Genomic DNA, 22,259 nt, shown 5'->3' on the forward strand with positions numbered 1-22,259 from the left:
CCACTTTGGCAAGCACAGTCCTCAAGAGGAGCCAGCTGCTCCCCTTTCCCTCCTACAGAGAGGTAGGAATTGCATCATATGTTGCATTAATATGGAAAGCCTAGCTCTGCCAGGCATGGACTGTTGCATTAGTTTGGTCAGGACAGGTTTGTCAGGAGATGAACTAGAACACCACCCAAGTCTCCCAGCACTAAGCAGCATTAGGATAGGGGAAGTGGTTGGAAATATTTTTTATACAGCTACTAGCAAAGCAAAAAGAACCCATTTCTCCTCATTAATAAAACCCAGAGTTTCAGAAATTTCAGTTCAGAAAGAATCTGAATCTTCTATAGTTTACCTTGCCACAGGACCCAGACCATTGTGTTGCACTCACTAGTCCAGAACCTTGGGCCATGGAGAGCATAGACACCAGTCTTGAGCTGACAACAAAAATCTACTCACTCTGATTTGACTTCTTCAGCTTTTAAAAAATATTCGGTTGTGACTTATTTCAGCTTCAAGAGAGTGGTGTTAAATCTAAAGGGTTATTTAGCATCATGCTTTCTTCTAGTTAAAAGCCCTTTAACTAAGAGAACTAACAGAAGTCTCCCTGTTGGAGATCAAGGTACTGTTCTATCTTTCAAATCCCCCAGTGGTCTCACTGTTATGATCCTGGACCCTCTCCACTCACATCTAGTGGCTCTGTCTGCAATTTTAGACGGGGCTCTGCTCTCTCATCCTTTCTATCACTTCCAAATATTCTAAGGCCAATGCTCTCACAGCTTTGTCTATAAGCAGATTTAGACCCTTTGGAACCCATCTCCTGCAGCATGCTTGGAAAACAAGATCTTTATCCCAGGAGAGAAGGGAAAAAAAATTTGTTGATTTCATGCAGTTGCTACTTATGGGCTACAGCATGACAAATTGCAAGCAGCATGTTTTGAATCATCCAGCCAACATGTTATCTACACAATGCACACCCTGAAAGCAGCCTTCACTACCTGCAGCCCATCTGGTCTGGAAAAGATTTTTATAGACCTCTATCATGGTTTAACCCCAGCCAGCACCTAAGCCCTTGTGAACCCTTTGCTCACAACTGCAATCTTTCCTCAGTGGGATGGGGAGCAGAAACAGGGAAAAACAGGTGAAACCTGTGGGTTGAGAAAAGAAGAATTTAATTATCAAAATAAAATATAATAATTATAATTTCTATGAAGAGAGGCAACAAAAAGAAATAAAACCCAAGACAGACAATTAAGTGATTAATAATTGCTCTCCACCTGCTGACTGATGTCCAGCCCATCCCTGGGCCATAATCAGCCCCTCCTGGCTAATTTCCTTCTGTTTATATATTGAGCATGACATTCTATGGCATGAACTTTCCTCTGATTTATTCCTGGCAGCTGTCCTAGCTATGGAGCCACACAGCTGCCAGTGCTTCTGCTCACTGGCAGAACATGGGAAACTGAAAAGTCCTCGACTTTGGGTAAACACTTCTCAGCAACAATTGTGTTTTAGCAACACTGTCCTTAAGTTAAGCCCAAAACCACAGTGCAGTACCAGTTACTAGGAGAAAATTCACTCCATCCAAAGCAAGGATAACATCTCACCTAAGTTAAGGTGAGATTTAAGGAGATTTCTTGTAAAGGGTCACTGCAGGAAATCTTTGGAGTGATGCCCTTGAGTCTGCTTTCCCCTAGAGAGTGGCAGGCCATTCCTCAGTAAGTACTGGCACACAGTCTATCATACAAGGCTAGAGAATCATCTTCTCTCCACACAATCACTTTTTTAGAGGAGGACAGAAGTCGAATCCTAGCTCAAGAGCATTAAAGGACTGATCTTCTGTGTACCACTTGAGCAAAGGAGCAAACAATCTATCAGTAGAGCAGGAACATTGAGAGAAGAGCAACAGCCACGCTTCACTGCAGGTCTGGACTGCTTGGAGCCATGCACACATCAGAAATTATCTAGGAGCAGAGGAGCTGGTGCCAAGTCTCCACCTGTGCTTACTCAAGACAAAAAGCAGTTGTATTATACCCTCTCCAAGAAGTTACACATAAAACAGGGACTGGGATAATTCTCTCAAACTGGCTCAGTAGCTAAGTTGCATTTTAGGACAGTGACACAGGTGAAGAGATGCTAACTTCCCTCCACAAGCACACATTGGTTTGCTACCCCTTCCATAGGAGATTTGCTACCCTGAGAACAAAGCCCTGCTTTCCTCAGATTCACTGAGACATTGTTTCAAACAAAAAGAAAAACTGTGGCAACCAGACAACAAGCTGGTTGGAGCTGATCAGACTTGCCAGGCAAAGTACACATCCCAGCCATAAATGCATTTCCAATTTTCAAGACAAAACCCACTTGCATCCAAAAACGTGCTGAACAGAACAGCAAGGGCAGCTGCCTAACAACAAACTTCTTGGAGGGAGATAAATGCATCTCCTACAGAGCTGCCACAGTCCTGCCATTACCTTAGGAGTGTGGGGGGTGTCACAGAGCTGCAGCTTTTTCCAGGTGATGTGCAGTGGTGTCTCAGGTTTACTCCAGCTCTTGCTCACCGATGGGGAAGACTTCAGGGTGGGACTCATCCAGGCTTTTGTCCTGCTCAGGAAAATCTCACTAAGCTTTCTCTGAGGGGTTGCTGGCATAGGACTGCTCTCTTGCCATTTCTGGAACTCTGAGGTTCTGGGGGGGCTCGAGCTCAGGGAGTCCTCCTCATTTACACTTCTGTCTTCACTCTCTTCACCACAGCTGGAAAAGTCCAGTCGCTGAATGAACTCATTGCTGTTGTCCCAGTCATCCATGTTAGCACATGAAATAGAACAGGTAGAGCTGATACTGGCCTGTTTTGTTAGAGGGACAGAGGGAGGAAAAGACAGCATTATTTACAGATAAACAAACTATCTTCTTCCTTGTTTCATCAGGGCATCAGTTCTGCTGACCACACTCCTCAAACCCACATGCACAGAAACCTTGGTCATCCATCAGTGTAATTAGACAACATTGGTTAATGAATTACCAGGTACGAAGTCATTCAGCTACTGCTCATGACAACAGATTTTTTGCCTTATTTAAAAAACAAATTTTTTTTTGGTCTTATTGGCATAAGTCAGATACAACTCAGAAGCCACTGCCTTCCCCAGTAAGTTTCCAAGAGAACTCCTCCATCCACTACTCTCATCACACACAAAAAACCACAGCCTAAAGGATAACACACACAGCCCTCCACTCACTCTTTTCTGCATTAAATTTCTCAACCAGAGAGGGAGAAACAAAATTCCATGCTACATACAGCTGTAAAAGCAGAGGGTGCCCCAAGGAGTCACCAGATACCCCACAGACAGCTTCTCTCCTACCCTGGACCATTTATAACCACACCACACCTGAGCCAATGCTAATGGGAATCATCTGGAGCTTGGCAGCACCTGGCCACAGTTGCTGCTGGATGAGGAATTCTCTCTGGATGTGGATCTGCAGTGCCAACACCCAGCTCTGCAGGGAGCCAGGGCTCCTTCTCAGTCTGAGTCATCTCCCTGCTCCTGCATGCTCATCCCTTCTCCAGCTTCCTGGAGCCTGTCTGCTCCATAATCCCAGCAGAGATCCAGTCTTTGTGGGCTTTACCTGTATAAATTATTTGTCTTATGATGATGGGGCCCTGTGTTTCCTTCTTTAAGTCTGAATTTTGCTTCCTGCATTTAGATATGTGTTAGTTTGGGCAAGCGTTGCAGCCTGCATGGAGAAGTCATTAGCCTAATTTGTAATGTATAGATTTATGAATGAATGTGTAATTTAGAAGACTTCAGGAGAGAGCTAGGAGCCATACACAGGTCTCCCTGGGAGCAAGTCAGTGTCTCCTCTCACTGCACCTCTGTTAAAAACAGGAATCTTCTGAGCCTTTGGGAACCTGTGTTTCAAAATGGGACTAGAGCAAGTTTTAACTAATTGGGAACAAGGTTACAGCAGCCTTTTTTCTTAGCCTTGAGGAGAGCTGCTAGAAGGATGTGCAGAGACTGGAAGTGGCTGCAGCCCATTGGAGATGGGTGTTTGGCAAAAGCAGCACCTGCTTTCCTTTGCACACATCAAGGGCAATTCCCACCACAACACACAGGGCCACATTGCTCTGAGGTCTCTGTGCTCTCCTAATCCGTTCCTTAAATGAGAAGTATGGCCATATGGGTCTGAAATTGCTTCTTAAGACTGTACTGAACAGTTCATTTGATACAGAAATGAGTTGTATCCAATTCACCAAACAGCCTCAGGAGGACATGCCAGGAGCCCAGTACTGGCTGCATCTGGCCCAGAGGTTGCAGTATTTCTTGCAGGCACAGAGCTGTTGCTGCCATGCAGTCTCTCTTAGCCTGAAATGCAGCTGCTGCACCTCCCTGTGCCTTATCCTGAGCAAGCTCCAGAAGTCTGGCAGTGCCAGCACTGGCTGCTTTCTGCTGTGACAAGCTGTGTCTGCAGCATCTGGCCAGATGAGGTCCAGGACCCCTTTAGTACTGCTGTGATCTGACTGCATTCATCAGATGTTCAGTACCTGAAGCATTACAGTGGAATATATTAATTCTGAAGAAATAATGCTTTTAGTCTCCATGACTACCTGTTTTTAATAATCCAGCAATGAAATTCCTTCAGACCAGTTTAAACTATCTCACTTTAAACAATTTTTAAACATTTTTTCCCCCTCAGGATTTAGAGGCAGTATCCATTTTTCCAAGGAGGGATGTGATATGTAAAGGAGAAAACTTGGACGTGCTGTGTAAAGAAGGCCCAGCTTGTTCATCTTGCATTTTTTAAATAAAAGCTCCCACACTTTTATTTACATTTTTCCTGACTGTTCTAAAACCTGATTACAATTTCCTGAGCCCTCAGCTGGAGGGAAAAGGTGTTCATTTTCTTTTGAAGTAGAGTTTTTATTTCTAGAAGGGTAACATTATCTTCCAGCCTAAATCTTTTCAATTTTGGTGAAATAATAAAACAGTAGAAAATGTGGCCTTTGTTTTTTGTATGTATCCAACAAAGAGTGTGCCCTCAGCAGGCCTGGATTGCTGGCCAAAGCCATATCAATTGCTCTGGTACCAGCAGGTCACTTGTCCCATGGGTTTTTTCAGCAAAGCTGGGAGCTCAGAGCATGATGGCATTTCACACATCTCAGAGCCACCACTGGCAGCCCCTGCTCTCTGTCACTGTTTGCTCTTCCCACTGCATCCCCTCCCTCATGCTGGGCAATTCTGGTGTGACTGCACTGCTGGGGGGGCCAGGAACAGCTCTGCACCACAAATAGCTCGTGTGGGTCGTGAAGAATTCTTATTTGGGGTTTGTTTCCTGCCTAGACTGCTGGAGGACAGACACTTGACATTTGTAGCAGCACTGCTGTGGAGAGGAAGATAGAAACGAGCTGTCACTTCAGCATCACCAACATGCAAAAATATATTCATCCAAATGAAGATTGGCACTGTCTGTACAGTTAAAGCCAAGCATGTGGCCAAGTATTTGCAGAATCTGGCTTTTCTTTACACAGTAACAAAATATTGTGCAAGGTTTGTTTCTTTTTTTCTTTACCAGTCACCTTCTATGAAAAACTCCATCTGCTAAAAACCACCTACTCTGGTCTATAGCTCTGCAAAGTAAACTTGGTGCATGGGCTTTGCAAAATAAAATGCCCACTCAGTGTTGGAGCTGTCTGAAATGAAGCTCACAGCAAATGGATGCTAATGTTACAAAAAAAAAAAGAAAAAACCCAAACCCCACTGCTGAGGAAACTGGATGATGGGTTTCTTAATGGGGTATTGAACACTCAGAACTGCTCAACAGGAAAAAAGTTAGACAATTAAAGCTTTTATGACAGCATCTTTCTTTTAATTGTGGTCTGCTTAATTGGGTAATTCAATTAATCAGAAAGACCAAGGGAACCAAATTAATCCTAATGACACTTAATGACATTGGTGGTAGCATAAGGAGGACAGTAATTACAAAAAGTTGGCTGCCTGTAGATGCCTTGGTCATGCTTGTGTCCCCATCTTCAAACCTCAAGCTGATTCTTCTTCCGCCTAAAACTGTTTCACATCCTTCTGTAGCACATAAGTACATAGCTATACACATACATACATACACACATATATGTACATATATATACGTACATATATATACACATATGCACATATATATATACACATATACACACCCCCACACACACCAGTATATACTGGATCAGTATCCTTGACTCGTTGCGGCTCGCAGCTTTCACCAGAACCATTCGAGGGGGTGCGAGCCTGCCCCGTTGCTGGCCCTGAGGCTGCTCTGCCCAATTCCCGTGCCTTTCCCGGCAGGATGGCTTTAAGCGGGCTGGGGGAAGCAGCTGCTCGGCACTGGGGTCACACCTGGGGGGGACAGAAGGGGGACAGCTGGCTCTGCCCTGCCGAGGAGGTGAAGCACAGGCAGCCGGGCTGTGCCAGCGCCCCGTGCTCCTCCAGGAGCCGGTACGGAGAGCTCTGAGCCGGGATCTGCCCCGGGCGGCTCCGGCGCCATCCCCGCCCCGCGGCCCCGGCCCCGCCCCGCCGGTGACACCCCCGAGCTCCCGCCCCTCGCTTCCCGCGCCCCGCCGGTGCGGCGCGGGGGGTGCGGCTCCGCTCGGCCCGGCTCGGCTCCGTTCGGCTCGGCTCGGCTCGGCTCGGCTCGGTCCAGATCGGTTCAGTTCGGCTCGGTTCATCTTAGCCCGGCTGATCTGTGCCCCGCTCGGCTCGGTTCATCTCGGCCCGGCTGATCTGTGCCCCATTCGGCTCGGCTCATCCCGGCCCGGCTGATCTCTGCCCCGCTCGGCTCGGTTCATCCCAGTTCATCCCGGTTCATCCCGGCCTGGCCCGGCCATGGTGGAGCGCTCGGACGAGGCGCCGCTGCTGTTCTGGGCCGAGGGCCCCGCCGTGTCGGCGCCGCCGCCCGCGGCCGAGCCGGGCAGCAGCAGCGGCGGCGGCAGCGGCGGAGGGGGAAGGCGGCTCGGCGGCGGCTGGAGCGCGGCTCCGTGGGACGGCGAGGGGCCGGCGGGGCCGCCGCGGGCCGAGGCGGAGGAGGACCAGATCGTGGCCGTCTTCGTGGTCACCTTCGACCCCCGCACGGGTGAGCGGCGCCGGGGGCGGGCGGGCCGGGGCGCGGGGGCCGGGCCTGGGGCTCCCGGTGCCTCTGGAGGAAGATGGATGCGGCCGGGACTGGGCGTCCCTTGGGGATGCTCCCCCCGCATCCCGCCCCGCAGGGACCGCTTCTCCCGGCGCGCTGGGGCAGCGGGGCCGGACCGGTGCAGAGCGGGAGCCGAGCTGCTCTGCCCCCGCGGGGAACCGCGGCTCCACCGCACGGCTGCCGGGGTCGGGACCGGGGACCGTGGGTGTTTGCCGAAAACGGAGCACGAGGGGATGGCTTTTGGTCTCCATCCCTCCGAGAAGAAGTTCTGGCGGGAGGAAGGCGCCGCGTCTGGTGCCGCTCCGAGGAGAAGGATGGGTGCATCTCTTCCCCGCAGCGGGTCACAGCACAGGGAGTTTGTGGACGGCGCTGGGGCATCCCCTGTGCCCCCGATTTAGGCCGAGCCTCTGCCCAGCGCTGCCTGGAGGGCACCAACCTGTTAGCAGCATCTTGAGAGCATCCTTCTGTCTCCGTGGAGTGGCGCAGACCTGCCCGCAGCTATCCGTGATGGATGGCGTTTGTGGCAGGCGTAAATCCAGCAGGCTCGCAGGGCATGATCACCAGCAGCAGCAGCGGCAGCTCAGCTGCATGTTTCTTGGTGACCAATGTGTTTAGAGGCTGGCCTCTGGTGGGATCTCTGGGACTTAGTGCTTTGAAGGAGTGCTGCAATCCAGAGGAGAGGGGCAAGGGAGTGTATTTTCTACTTCTCACTGCTATATCCATCTCTCTCAGTGCTGTTGGACTGTGGTGTTGTATCACTATTGACAAAGGTTATTAATTTCAAACCTGTAAATCAGCATTTCGGAAAATGTCTTAAATTTGTTTTCCGATCCTGCTGCTCCCACAGTATCCACAAAACAGGATGTTAGGACACAGGTATGAAATTAGCACCTGCCTTGCACCTGTGAACACAGGTACTGCTCTGCAGAGGGGCCTGATGTCCTGAGACACATTGTTGGGTCTTTCGGCCGCCAGACATCAACCTGGGGTTCAAAGGCAAGAGAGGGAGATTCAGAAGCCCATTTGCATCCAGATGTGAGACTGAGCTTCTCTTTCTTCTCTAGACTGGCACTGCCTTAGCCAATGCACAGCAAAAGTACAAGAGACAGGAAAGAGGTCTCTAAAGCATGGTGAGGTTGGCTCTTCAGTGGCAGGGGCAAGTACCTGACATCATGCTCACAAGAGAGACTTAGTGAAGAATAAATGCCAGCCTTGAACTGAAAATCCTAAGGAAGCCGTGAACAGGACGTAGCTGCTGGTGTGATGTGCTGTCAGCAATGCCACTGTCAGACAGCATGGCTGCTGTGTCCCAAAACACCCAAGGGTTTTGAGAAGTTACCCTTTCATACTGCACCAGAGAGGTGTCTTCAGTCTAGAGGTCAGAGGCTCTTCACTCTTGAAAATCTGAAATGAGATTGGATGTCATCTTTCCACCAGGAGACACTTAGGTGTTTGTCCTAAGTATCCAAAACATGAAAGAGTCTGGATGACTGCAGCAACAGCAGGTTGTCTTTCGATCTGACAGCATATGCCTTCTATGAAATAGTGAGATTTTCTTGAGAGTTGGCAGAAAGCTGAGCTTTCTCAGGAGTTTTTCTGAACCAGCTGTTGCTTTGAATGAAGTCCAGAGAAAGTTGGGCAACAGCTCTTCTCACATCTGATGTGCAGTTAATGCTGGGTGTCACCAGCCTTGGAGTAGTCTGTCAAGTCCAGGAAGATTCTGCCTCCTGCTGCTACCCAGCATGGATGATAGAACTGTGAGCAATACACCAGCAAATGTCAGCTTTACAGCTGAGAGCAAAGTGCCCTACTGAGGGTGTGGATTTAGAAAAAGATCATGAAGTTGCAGTGGTGTGAACTTGCTAGGGTCAAAAAGAGAATACGGGAAATAATGGTCAGCCACATCAGATAGTGTGAAGGACTTCTGTAATGTTTTTATTGCGTATGACTTCAAGGAAATCATCCAGTTAGTGTCTGAGCAGGAAACCTGCATGATCCTGCCCAGGAAAAGCACAGCAGAGCACCTCTGGCAGCTTGCTGAGGCACAGGAACAGCCCAATTTCTGGTAGTGGCTGTGCAGGTGGTTATGCCAGGTAGTGTCTGCTCAACTACAGACAAGTAGGTGTGCAAGAGAGGTTTTACTGTAGAAGCATGAAGTGGTGACCATGCTAATAAAGAATGTAACAGTTTCCCTCCTAAATTTAGAAGGGCTTGAAGCAGACGGGCTGAGTGTATAGCAGTTGCATGTGATGAGTTTCCAAAGGTAGGTTATGGGGTTGCCAGGTCACTGTCACAGTTCTGGTGTCCCTGTGACTGTCAATTCATGTGAATAACTGATGTAAGAGCCAGAGGCAGCTTCTGAATCGGTGCTGGCCTCACCTGCAGCATGGTGAACCTTGTGGCACTTGAGAAGGAGCTCTCTTCACTGCTGCTGTGGGGCAGCTGATAACAATCACCTTTGTGGAGGTTCCACACAGTCTGTTTAGCTGAAAGAGTCTGTAAGTAATGGAGAGAGACAAGGAGGGAAGAGAGAGAAGTAATGTGTTTTGCACCAGTGAACATGCAAATACTCTTGTTTTTCTGTCCCACATTTCTTCCCTGCAGGAAATGGAGTGAGTGTGATGTTTAGGTTGCACTTTATGCTTCTCCTGTCCTGGCACAACATGGTAGCATTGCACAGCTGGGGACCCTAAAGGCCTTGGGAAACAGTGAGGAGGGCCAGGTGATGACCCCCAAATGCTGGTGCCAATATCTTGTCTGTGAGGATGTGAAAGTCCAGTGGAAAGAAAATACAAGAGAAGGAGGAAGAACATCCCTAACTTTGCACACTAGAAAAAGAGTGCTGGCTCAGGCCTGATCTGAAGATGGGAGACAGCTTCCAGGAGATCAGATCTGCAGATCAGACTCTCAGCAAAATCACTAGCCTGCTCTCTAATGCTGGGTGACTCTCACTTGGAAAGTTTCCTGTATGCATGAGAGCTGCTTTCTCCACGGGGAAGGGCAATGCTTCCTGTTTTTGTACAGCACTGCTCCCTCCTCCCTCCTCTGGTTTCTCGGTCAGGCTGGCAGTCGTATCACATCTGGGTGAAGTCTCTCCTTTGTTTGCTCTCCTGTTTCACCAGACTGACTTTCCTACTTTTTAATCTCCGCGTTTGTTCTCCGACTGCCACGTCGCTCATGTGCTCATAGGGCACGGTGGCGTGAGGAACAGTCAGGAGCACAGGTGCAGGTTGCTCCTGACAGATCTCAGGAAAAAAAAAAAAAAGCTACATGATAGGTGAGCTGGTTTTGAGGTCACATGCAGGGTAAAGATCAAGGCATCCTTTCCTTATTGCTGTTACAGAACAGGTATTGCTGAGCCATGTCTACCTCAACACCACCTGACAGTGTTTGTGACTAAACTGAGCAAAGCCAATCTTCCTTTGCTCTTGATGCCACCCTTGCCTATCTATCTGTTAATCTACAGCTGATGACCAATAAGGGATTCGCTGTGGGGCAAGCTTTAAAAGCACATCTGGCCTTAATCACAATTTCGTGGTTATGAAGCAACAGTCTCAAGAGTTGACTTCCTGATGCTTTCAAGGAAGGGTCTTGCACCTTTAAAAGGCGAACCAAACAGGCACACAGAAACCCCAAACAACAAAGCCACCATCTCTATATAATCTGCCAGCTCTCCAGGGGAGTGTGCAGGCTGCTATGATGTCAGTGGCTCTCTCTGCCAGCCTTTCACACGCCTCAGAGGCCAAGGCACTGCACACAGAGCTCTGTGGTTTTGTGTGTGACTGCACAGGGCTGTGCTGGGGTCACGAGGCTGCTGCTGCTGCTCCCTGGCCAGCCCTGCTCTGCAGGAGAGCTCTGCTTGTGCACTGCAAGTGGGCAGTTGCATGCACAGCTTCTCCTGTTGCCATGCCTAATGCTGTTGGTTTTTTTGAAGTCCTTGCCAGGCAGGGCTGGGGGAGGTCTACTGAATACAGCATCTATGTGAGAAGAAAAATAGCCTATTTAAATGTCAGTAGCTAAGCCCTATTCCTGTGCAGGCATATACTTGAGCAGTATGAGTAATGAGACAAAAGACAGGCTTCAGAAATGAGGCCTCAGATTTAAATATCTCCAAGAATCTTGGCTGAGTGTAAGGCCCTTCCAAATGTACACTGTCCACACAAGCACAGCTGGAATACTCACCCCAAAGGGCAGGGAAAGGAGTGAACTGGTAGGAAGCATCTTTGTGCTGCATCTGCCATTGCATTATCCTGAAGAATTTTGGTTTGTTTGCCTTGTTTTTAAAACTAAGTGTTTAAAACTTCAAATGCTGTGGGCAGACTGACAGAACAGAAAGTCAGTGGGTAAATCTGGAGCACATCTCATCATCAGTGCAGTGGGAATGTCCAGGTGAGCAGGTTGGGCTCTGAAGTGCTGGCATGGGAAAGTGTGAGAAGTCACCCCTTTTTTGGTCCATGGCAAACCTGTTGGACTTCATTTGCTTTAGGGACATTTTATGACTTCTCTGATACCATCTGTTCCAGGATCAGGCTCCTCAGGTGGCCTTTTCCCCTGAACAACTGCATGCTTTCTGGCTGGGTTGGGAGGTAGACAGATGTTTGCTGATCTTGATCTAGCTTGTAATTTATGTCCTTTTTTGTTGGTTATTCTAGCATACACAAACACATTGCAGTGCTTGGATCACCTCAGCCTCCATATAAAGCTTCAGCTAACTCCTCCTACCCTAAAGAAAACAATAGAGATTTCAGGGAAGAAGTGATGACTTGGATGATGCCTTAGGGGTTTGTGTTTGACCAGACCTGTCAAAGGCAAAGAATAATAGTGGTGGTGTGAACTATCCCAGAAACTCATCCTAAAGAGCAACAGTCTGTCCTTTGATTCTTTCTGTATAGGATAGATACTTGTGTAGACCAAAGCTGATCCACCATCAGGTAAAATCATAGCTGCTCTGTGATTAAGCTTGTCAAGGATAAACCCATAAAATAGCATTAGCTTCAGAAGTGGCTCCAAATGTCCTGCAGTGTCTGCATGTTGTGCTACAACAAGTAACATTTGCAAGAGATGTGTGGCATATTGTATGTCACCTACTGTCTGTGACAGTTTAGGAGTTCAGGAGTTGTGTTAGGGCACTGCTACAGGTATCCCAGGGTTAGAAAAGCAACAACTTGCTGTTGATGATATATGCATTTCACTGTATCCAAGCTTACCCAAATTAATTTGCTTCTCTGCAGGCAACATGGTGGAATGGTGTTTACCCCAAGATATAGATTTGGAAGGTGTGGAATTCAAATCCATGGCAAGCGGGTCCCACAAAATCCAGTCAGATTTCATGTGAGTACATCTGAGCTGTATTACTTTTTCCTTTCTTAATTGGACATCTACACCATCAGCTATTAATTCAGAACATGCAAGAAAAATGCCACCTAGGAAGCTAGGCTGCTGCAGAAACCTGCTTGCTAAACTGTTTCTACCTGAGCCAAAGATATTTTTCAGACACTTCCAGTATCATATTAAATACAGGGATCTGCTGTATGTCTGCTTTGCCTGTGGAAGCCAACTGCGGCAGGCCAGCTTCTTACTGGTGTGCAAATTTTAATTTTAATTTTACTGGGCAAATCATCTGCACTGCCACTATTGAGACTGTCAGCAGAGGCCTAGGGTGAAGAGCAAGCAATGGCAGAAGTGAAATGGGAAGGATTTTGCAGGAACAGGACTTAGAAAAATGTTCTTAACTCTGCCAGGGCTTTTGGTTCCTTTAAATATTGTTACAAACAGGTCTCACTCACTTTTTTCTTTGCTAGCTCCTTCAGTGGAAATACCTAAGAGGAATTTTCTGCATTCTGCTAACCCGATGTTGCAATGCAGCAATATTTTGCAATGAACTGCAGTGTCACAGTTCCTTTGGGTCAGGAATAGCAGTTACTTTCTTAAAGGCATGTGAATTGAACCCTTGCAGTCTGATAATCAGAGTGTGCTTCAAGGTGCTGGCACACCCAAAATATGACCGGGTAGCTGTACTGTACTCAGAACTGCATTCACTGCAGGCTTCTTCCTTGCAGGAAGGGCTCTACACTGACTGAATCACTCATTCTGTTGGTCTTCCTTCCAAGTTATTTATTTATTTGCATTCCTTACCAGTCTGTGACTTGGCTTTAGTGGAACTCCTGGGAACTCTTGCCTTAAATATTTTGTCTAGCTACTGAGAAGACTGGGGCACCCGAGGCCTGTCCTCAGCACTTCAGCTAGCAGGGTGGGATTTCAGGCAGTTCCTTACAGAAGAAAATATGTTCCCAAATCAGTAATTTTAGCACTCAGTTACCTTTTTTTTTCTTCTTTTTAACGTTAACCCTTGTGTCAAACCTTTGTCCCCAGTTATTTCCGGAAAGGGCTTTGTTTTGGCCTGGCCTGCTTTGCCAACATGCCCGTGGAGAGTGAGTTGGAGCGTGGGGCCCGCATGAAGTCCGTGGGCATCCTCTCCCCTTCCTACACGCTGCTGTATAGGTACATGCACTTCCTGGAGAACCAGGTCAGGTAAGTTCCCCTGGGAATGAGCCTGGCCATTCCCATCCTGGGAGAGGTAATGTTCCTTCTATGGAGAGCAGTTTTAGGCAAGTGAGAATTCAGTGACAATGCTCTGCTGTGATTTCCTTGACTGGCTATTTCTCCAGAAAGTATTACAGGTTCACAGTGTGAAGGAGTCAAGGAACTGATTAGCAGCAGTCTGTTCCTTCCTAACAGGCTAGTCAAATGCTACCCAAACCCTAGTTATTGTAGGCAGACATAAATGTCACAGGGAGAGTTGAGAGAACAAGAAGTTCCCTTTTTGCCTTCTGAAAACCATTTTACTAGGGGCTTACAAAAGGCTTCTCATCATGTAATGGTGATCCTGGCTAGCTATGTGCTTCAGTTGTGTTGAGTGGATCCAGCAGTGAAAATGGTGATGGTAGCAAAGACAACTGAGTGTATTTAAAACAGGACCAGTCCTATGCACACCCCAGCTCGTTGCCTGTGTCAGTCCTGTGCATGTTCTCTGGCTGCACTGAGAGCTGGTAGTCCTGATGGTTCTTCGGCCCTCCTGGATGAGTTTGTGCAACTGAAGTACACAGGATCCCTTTTAGCTGGGAGAGCAGATGTTTGTTGGGGGCAAGGCACTAAACAAATAGTCTGGAGACACTTCAGATCTCCCCTTTTCTCCTTTCTTTTCCAGACACCAGCTGGAGATGCCAGGGCACTACTCCCATCTAGAGGCATTCTATGATGACAAGAAAGGAGTTCTCCCGGATAGCAAGGGCACCCCAAGCTCTCAGCAACCTGTCCACTGGCTGCCTTCCATCCACAGATACATGTACCCAGAGATGAAGGTGAGGCAGGTGCCTGAGGCCTGCAGGAATGGGCAGAGGGTGCTGCTCCTTGCTGGTGCCTCATACTCCTTTATGTAAGCAGTCACTCCTGCTCTTTGTAGGCTGCTTTAGATAAGATTTTGTTTCTTGGATTGTTGCAAGCTGTGTGCTGGTCTTGCTCCCACATTTAGACTTAGCATCTGTGCATGTGTCCCTGATTCACCTCTGAGCTGTTTTCTTCCCTTTCTCTCCACCTGCAGATCACACACCCTGCTGGCTGCATGTCTCAGTTCATCAAATTCTTCGGTGAGCAGATCCTCGTCCTCTGGAAGTTTGCCCTGCTGCGCAAGCGCATCCTGATATTTTCACCACCCCCAGTTGGAGTTGTCTGCTATAGAGGTATGTTTCCAGGGACACTGCAGAGCTCTGATCCAGTAGGCTGAAGCATTGCAGAAATGCCTGTGAGTACTGAGGGGACAGACGTCATGCAAGTCTTCAAAATCCATTGTGACCATTCAGTCTGCATTTACACGTTTCCTACCAAATGCTTTTCTTCAGGCTTTGTGAGTAAAGACACATCTGGCACTGTCAAACTCAGTTCCTGTCAGCACAGGACTGTAAGAGCACTGACTGGATTCTAGAATGTGGGATTCCTGTGAGAGAACTGATTATTTATACAAAACAGGATGTTATCACTTGAGAAGTTGAAGTTCTGGTGTTCAAGGGCATTTCAGAGCTCTGACCATTGTTTTCATAGAGGCCTGTGGGAGAACTGGGGAAGTGGGGTTCAGAGCGCCCTTGAGGGAAACCAAAAGCATCTCAGGGTGTACTTCTCTTGTCCACAGTGTATTGCTGCTGTTGCCTTGCAAATGTTTCTCTGCCTGGTCTTGGAGGAACTGTCCCAGAGTCCAAACCATTCTTCTATGTGAATGTGGCAGACATAGAAATGCTGGAGACAGAAGTATCATATGTGGCCTGTAAGTATGATGGATTAGGCATGATTGTTTTTAGCTTCAGGCTGCAAAATGTCTTTAGACACTAGACTCTGGAATAGAACTGATGAGAAATGGGTTGTGCATGGAATGACTAACTATGCAAGCAGGAGAGAACAGTTGGTCTGCTGGGAAAGCAACATGCTGCTCTGAAAATCTTCTCTGATTTTGGCAGGTACAACAGAAAAGATCTTCGAGCAGAAACGGGATCTCTATGATGTCTATGTGGACAACCAGAATGTGAAGACACATCATGAACATCTGCAGCCACTCCTGAAAATTAACAGTGCTGACAAGGAGAAGTACAGACGGCTCAATGACCAAAGGTAATCACAGGCATCTGGGTGGTCCTGATAGGAGATGTGGAATAAAGAGGACACTGCTCCTTTGTGCTTTCCTCCTTGTAGTATTTTCAAAATATCCCAATGGTTCAGCTCATCTCTTGAAGATTCTGGTTGTCTCATAAAGCTTTCAAGTTCACAGTAGGTATGTGCAATTAACCTGTCTCCCTTCTCTCAGGCAGATGTTAATGTATTCTCAAGAAGTGGGTGAGGATTGCAGCTCCTGTGAAGAGGACCTTTTCATCTTGTGAGTGGCTACCTCTAATACTTAGCTGGACACTGCTAGTTTTAGGGAGCCTCTTGCACTGATCTTGTGTTGCACTGTTTGGCATACTCTGAAACAGCATGTCTGACATAATTCCATAGTCAGCTTTCTTCCTTTAGGGTTCCAAAAACAGACTGGCTCTTCCTCTTCAGATCATCTTCCTTTCATTTTGAGAAGCCAAAATGTAGTATCCACTGGGGTTGCTTATGTGCTGGGACAGAGAAGTGAATTTTAAAAACACAGATGTAATAATGCCCTTGCAAACATAAGCACTATAGGATTTTTCTTGCCAGAACATTTGGCTCTGGAAGGGATGATGTCTGTGGGAAGCAGGCACTGTACCATGCTGGGGGTTGGTATAGTGTAGAGGTAAGACCTGCATGTGAAGGACTGGCCCACTGATGTAGCTGACTTCATACCTGGCAAGCAGAGGAACCAGAACTGGGTGTAGAGTAGGAGGTGCAGAATTAGATAAAAACCACGTGTCTAGCACCTCTGAAGCCCTTCAGTGCCTGTTGCTATTCACACTGCAGCAGGTGAGAAGTGATGGGATGAAATTGTGTGAAGGGCTGTGGGGGCAGAGCTCTGATTGTTGAGCTTCACAGGTGTAGCCAGAGCTCTTTCTGAGTGGCTTTGTGTGTTTCCAGGAAAGCAACAGGTAAGAACTAGCTCTCACTGATGTGTTCTGCACCAGTAAGGGAGAATTTATTTACCCATTGGCTTATCAGAGGGGTGACAGCACTGCTTCCTCCTTTACGTTATTGGAGCTATAGGTGTGATATGCCTGCTTGGTGACTACTGAACACACTTTAGCTGATAATGTGGCTTCTTCTGAGGGGAATCCACCCGCAGATGGGAGCACTGCTGTCAATTCAAAGTGACTGCTTTATATCTTTGTTTATTCTGGGTCACCCATAGTAGAGTGAATGGAAAAGTACTGCAGCACCACCTAACAAGGTGGGATCTCTGGCTAAAGGGGCTTAAATGCAACTCTAAAGGGGCTTCAATGCAGCTCCAAAGGGGGTTAAATGCAATTCTAAAGGGGGTTAAATGCAGCTCTGGGGCTCTGCTGCCTGTTTGGTAAAGACACTGTCTTTTAGGAGGTCCAATGTGGTCACTTTTGCTGACTTCGCACCATAGGTTTTTCATGGAGCAGAACAACCGCATCTTCCAGACGCTGATGGAGGTGTCAGCCAGCCAGGACAAGACACTGACAGCTGACCACGCACGAGGCATGGGCCTGGACCCCCAAGGGGATCGAAGTTTCCTTATGGACCTCCTGGAAGTGTATGGCATTGATGTTATGCTAGTCATTGACAACCCCTGCTGCACTTAAACCAAGGGCAAGAGAGATGGGGAGCAAAGATCACTTTTTAAAGACTACCAGACATTGCTTAAGGAGGATCACTGGAACTCACCACAGCCACAGTTATTTAATAACTTTATATGGAGAGTATTTATAATTTTAAAACAAAATGTGATTTTATTTTCTCACACTCAACTTCCCAGTGAGTACCTGCTCTAGGGTTCCTTTTGATTTTGTCTCCCTTTCCCTTTCATTTGTGTTTTTTTGTTTTGCCTAGCTAGGACCAGTGGCACCTTTGCACCAAACCTCACTGTTGCCAGTGATAGCTAGGTTTTGGCCTAGCCTGGATACCTGAGGGCTGAAGACTTCAGGAAAGCACTTTGTTTGATGACAACCAATGTGAAATGCTACAGCTGAGCTTTCAGACTTGGTGGAAAATCCTCCTATCAACTCCCCCTTCCACTTGGGGACTGAAGAGGGCTTCAGCACAAGCTGTTAATGGCCCAGTCTCATAAAGAGCTCCTACCAAGTTTATTGGTGGGGACAGCTAAACCAATGATAAGAACCAGGACTCCTTTAAACACTCCTCACCCAACTTTAAGGTGAACTGGAGTAAAGCCACCTTTCCTTGTAAATGGCCGAAGCAGTTTGGGATCGGGGACGCTACAGGACCTTATGACTTTGTTTACTGGAGCAGCACGGTTTCACTTCCAGCATCTGAGGTGGTCTGAACTGGCAGAGACTGCACCTAAACTGCACCTACCTATCTCACAGCTGGAGAAGAGCACCCCCTCTCCTCAATCCATCCCACCACCTCTTTTGGTTTTTAGTTGCATCACACCTGCTGCTTCGGTTTAAAATCTTCAAACCAGCAAGATGGTCTCCCATTTAACAGGGACCAACACCACTGAGCCACTTTGCAGTCACTTTGTTCTCCAGCCTCAGCTGGATGGTGCTGGGCTGGAGGGGGTAGAATAAGTATGCTTTAACTAATGTCACTAGCCCTTCCTTTGTAGATGATGGGACTTGTTGCTCCTTTGCTTTAACACTAATTGTCTGCTAATCCTCCTTTTATTGAGCCTTCAGCACTGCTTACTGCTATCCCTGGCTTTCGGTGTGAGACAGAGAACAGACCTTCCAGCTGGAACAACTCAAGTTTGCAGGAGGTTCCCTTGGAGTTTAGTATTCCTAACTGGCCCAGCTGTTGGGAACAATGTTTAAAACCAAGTCTGTCTTTTTTCCTGGGTAGAGCTGTAGAACCAGACGAAACAGATGTTTTCTTATGCTGTGGAAAGAATAGGATTCAGTTCCTGAAGGACTAGTCATTACCTCCAGGAAGGTTATCCCAGTAAAGAGCAATCCCTTTGCCATGCAAAATCCAAGAATGGTACTGTGGGTTTTAGGTGTGGTATACAGCTTTGCCCTAAATCCTTCAGCCAGTAGCAATATCAGCTTTAAGCTGACTGTTCTTCCTGAACTGTGGCCATAGCTGATTAGTTGCTGCCTCTGTTGTTACAGATTTCAGCACCTTTGGAGGCTTTCTGTGTGTTGTAGGAATGCAAACTGTAGCTGATGTATGCACTTGTCCTAGCATTTTATAGGATGAGACAGCCTGAACCACTGAGATCTCACTCACTCTAAAGCAGGCCAGCACTTTTTTGAAACAGGTGAAGCAAATGTTCTCCAAGGATACCCTCTGTGGATTGTCTCCCTCTGGAAAGGAGGAGGCAATTGTTCCTGCAATTTGCCTGTCCCTGAGCACTCACTCCCCTGCTTTTTCAAGGCTTTGGATGTTTTTGTACAGAAGAAAATCTGCTGTTCTTCACACTGCCAATTTCTCACAACTACTGTAACATCATCATCCTTAGAAGGTTGGGGGGAAAAAATGGTAAAAACAGCTGAGTATCATTTAATGGAAAGACCAGTCTCCCTTAAGAAATGGCTTTGTTTTTAAATTGACACCTGAAGTGTAAAAATGGCCCATAACTTCCATACTTTTTTTCTCTTACTTCCACTTGTTTTAACATTCTGTATGCAGTGACGATTCCTGAGGAAGTACAGCTGAGCTGCCCTTGTATTGCTGTCGCTTCTTCAGACATCAAAAAAGAAAAAAACTGAACTGAAACTAGTCTCTAGCAATTTCTCCCCTCGCTTTCTTGAAGGTTTGTTACATAGTTTAGCTGTGGTCAGTTGTTAATGACTTTCTATTCTCTTCATCAGTAGTTCTTTTGCTAAACTAAACAGAAACAAACCTTTGATTTAATGTTGAAATTTAAAGTCATTGCAGTCAGAGGCTTTCTAACACCCTGCATTAGAACACTGCTGTTTACAAGCTGTTGGAACATGAGGTCCAGTAGACAGCACTGCCAGAGCCCACAGAGCAGAAGCTCCTGAAACTCCTGACATTTATTAAACCTCTGCTTTGCAGAAATTAGGTCCTCAGTTGTTAGCAGCAGTATGGGTGCAGAAGCACCAAAGCAAACAGATTACTTTAGTAGCATCCATGTGCTACATCCAGTTGGAATGGCTGCAGCCTATTTTGTTCTTCCTTGTTATTTTGTGCTTCCTTGTAATTTTGCTTCTCTACCAAGTCTCTCTTGGCAGGCAACTGCTACAATAGTCAGGAAGTTGTCCAGCAGAAAACAGAACAAGACTTTTATGTCCTAACCCTTCCTTATTTGAATAGCTGCAAAAGTGCTTTCACCTGCACTCCTTTTCTGAAAGACACTGCTTTATGTTTGTCACATGTGCAAAGTTCTTGAGAAATGGGTAATGGGTACATAATAGAAACAAATTGTTATAGCTTGGGACATGAAGGACTGTTATGTGGAACCAGTTTAACTGAGTCTTATCTTTCCAGAAAATAACATAATTCAAGATAAAACAGTTACACACAGATATTCAAAATCCCCTCCTGGGCACTCGGTGCTTTGTTGCATACTAGCAGCTGGAAGACATCTACTGTGTGTGTTTTCAATCAAGAGAGGGAGGAAAGTGTGGCATAAGATAGGATATTGGTGATTTCTCCCTTTGAATACTTTGCCTTTACAGTGGTGCCTTCAGTTTCTTGGGTGTAATGTGTCTGGTCAGTTGCTGTGATCAGAGCCCACGTTTGAATGGTGGTTACAGTAACCAGGTCTGTGCTGTGCCCCAGTGTGTTCTCCAAATCTCAAGTCATTGGATAGCCAGTGCAGGTTCTCAGCTGGTACTTGCTTGACTTTAACCAGGAGAACAAGATCTTCCTAACTGCATCTTAACTCAAAATGCACTAGAAATGTATAATCAAGCAATGAATTATTACTACTTGTACTATCTGCATTGAAGGGTAAAGCTTATGAGAGACATAAAAGCTAGGTTTTCAATCTGAACAAGCAACACTATGCCAGATATTTAAATCATCCAAAAGTCTTCTCACTGCAAGGTTAGGCCAAGCTGCACAGAGCCAAGTACAATAAAGAACTATAATGCATACTAGAAGAAAGGCACTTTATGGAATCAGAATTCAGATTTGTCTTACAGACATGCTACTACCTTCTTTTCCAGTATACATGAGGTACTTACTGCAGTGTATCTTACAGCCAATGGTCATGACTGTCCCAGGAGCTGTGCTTGCCTGTCCACCATTCTTCTGGGCAGAAGAAAATTCCATCACCTTTTCAAGAGGAAGTAGTTCCCTGTACAGTTATTCAGTAGAGATATGGTGATAGCCCATTTTAATATCTGTCAAAGTTAATGAGCAAAAGGCTGGCAGTAGCTGTGGCCTTCCTGGCCACAGACTATGCAAGGGACAGGCATGCTTCCCTCTGGGAGGTGGAAAGACAGTGGCTCCTGGAATAGCAGGGCAAGAGCACTCTATCCTAAAGCAAAATTCTAGGTACAAAGCATGCACCCTAACCCAAACTCTCATCTTAGCCATTCTAAGTTAGTTGCTGTCTTTTTCCCACCTTCTCAACACCAGTGGTGTAGTAATTATGGGAAAAGACAACATAAATGTCTTACAAGGGACTGGAATGTACTGACTTAACAGTGTGATCTGTCTAAAATAGAGGGTACTAAATGCCTCTGAACCAGGATTTTAGATCTTGGTTAATGCAACATGCCATTCAAATGGGAATGTTTAAATGTGGTCAAAATAAACAGGTGCCTTGAGCTGGTCCATCATTACATTGTTATCCTTTTTATTTATGTTACAGTATTTTAAACCCTTCTAGAATGGACTGTAAGTTGAAGCCAGGATAAGTGTTTTCATGAGTGGGACCTAGGATTCTACTCCTCCTTCCTGTCTTGGAGTTTGTACAAAGAAAGTTTCTTGTGTTGCTGTCAGACAGAAACATAAGAACTGAGTCCTTTCCTTAAACACTGGAGATCGTGGGTTCAGCCCCTGCCTATTTTATGTAGTGTCTATCTCACACCTCCCCCCTGAATGTTGCAATTCAGAGGTCTAGAATTACCCTGCACTGGAAAAACTCTGAACTAAGATGAAAGAGAAAAATTACTTGAACGGTATTTATACAAGCTAACTTATGCTGATAAGAATATTTAAATACCAGCCTGTGTCTCACATGATCCTTGACACTTTAACATCAGAACAGCATCAGCAATACCAATTCTGAAAGGATCTCTTGGTTACCCTCAAGCAAGGAATCACATTGCAATGGGAGTTATGGGAGAGAATCAGTGATTTTCCCTGTATAATGGTACAGATGAACCCCTTGCAGCAGGCTGGGTGTAATTCTAACAGCTCTGATGTTGTTTCCATCTTGCAGATGTGTGGTTGCTCCCATAGGCCTGTGGCTCTGTAGAGAAACTGCTTACTAAAAACATGGGTATTTTTTAATACAATTAAAGCTTACCTTTTTGAAA

The 22,259-nt window shown here is 46.6% G+C and overlaps 2 protein-coding genes across 3 annotated transcripts in view; one reads left to right on the top strand and one right to left on the bottom strand.

Annotated features, from left to right (window-relative positions):
• Nucleotides 1-7,805, bottom strand: part of WEE2 (WEE2 oocyte meiosis inhibiting kinase) — a 22,510-nt gene extending 14,705 nt beyond the window's left edge. The window contains exons 1-2 of one of the 2 annotated variants that reach the window (XM_014869973.2): nucleotides 7,589-7,805; nucleotides 2,454-2,825 (exon numbers count right to left, since the gene is read on the bottom strand). In XM_014869973.2, coding sequence (XP_014725459.1) covers nucleotides 2,454-2,786 — 333 coding nt within the window. In that variant the 5' untranslated portion in view covers nucleotides 2,787-2,825; nucleotides 7,589-7,805. Of the gene's footprint in view, nucleotides 1-2,453; nucleotides 2,826-7,588 lie in introns of those variants that run through there. The other variant, XM_014869974.2, reaches the window with a different exon arrangement.
• DENND11 (DENN domain containing 11) lies at nucleotides 6,657-22,259 on the top strand. The gene is made up of 9 exons (XM_014869969.2): nucleotides 6,657-7,095; nucleotides 12,384-12,483; nucleotides 13,525-13,683; nucleotides 14,360-14,513; nucleotides 14,753-14,891; nucleotides 15,338-15,469; nucleotides 15,660-15,810; nucleotides 16,004-16,072; nucleotides 17,231-22,259. The coding sequence occupies exons 1-9, from the start codon at nucleotides 6,849-6,851 to the stop codon at nucleotides 17,424-17,426; spliced, it is 1,347 nt and encodes a 448-aa protein (XP_014725455.2). The 5' UTR covers nucleotides 6,657-6,848; the 3' UTR covers nucleotides 17,427-22,259.

The sequence above is a fragment of the Sturnus vulgaris genome, chromosome 5 (assembly GCF_052056855.1).
Source record: "Sturnus vulgaris isolate bStuVul1 chromosome 5, bStuVul1.hap1, whole genome shotgun sequence".
Taxonomy (NCBI): Eukaryota; Metazoa; Chordata; class Aves; order Passeriformes; family Sturnidae; genus Sturnus; species Sturnus vulgaris.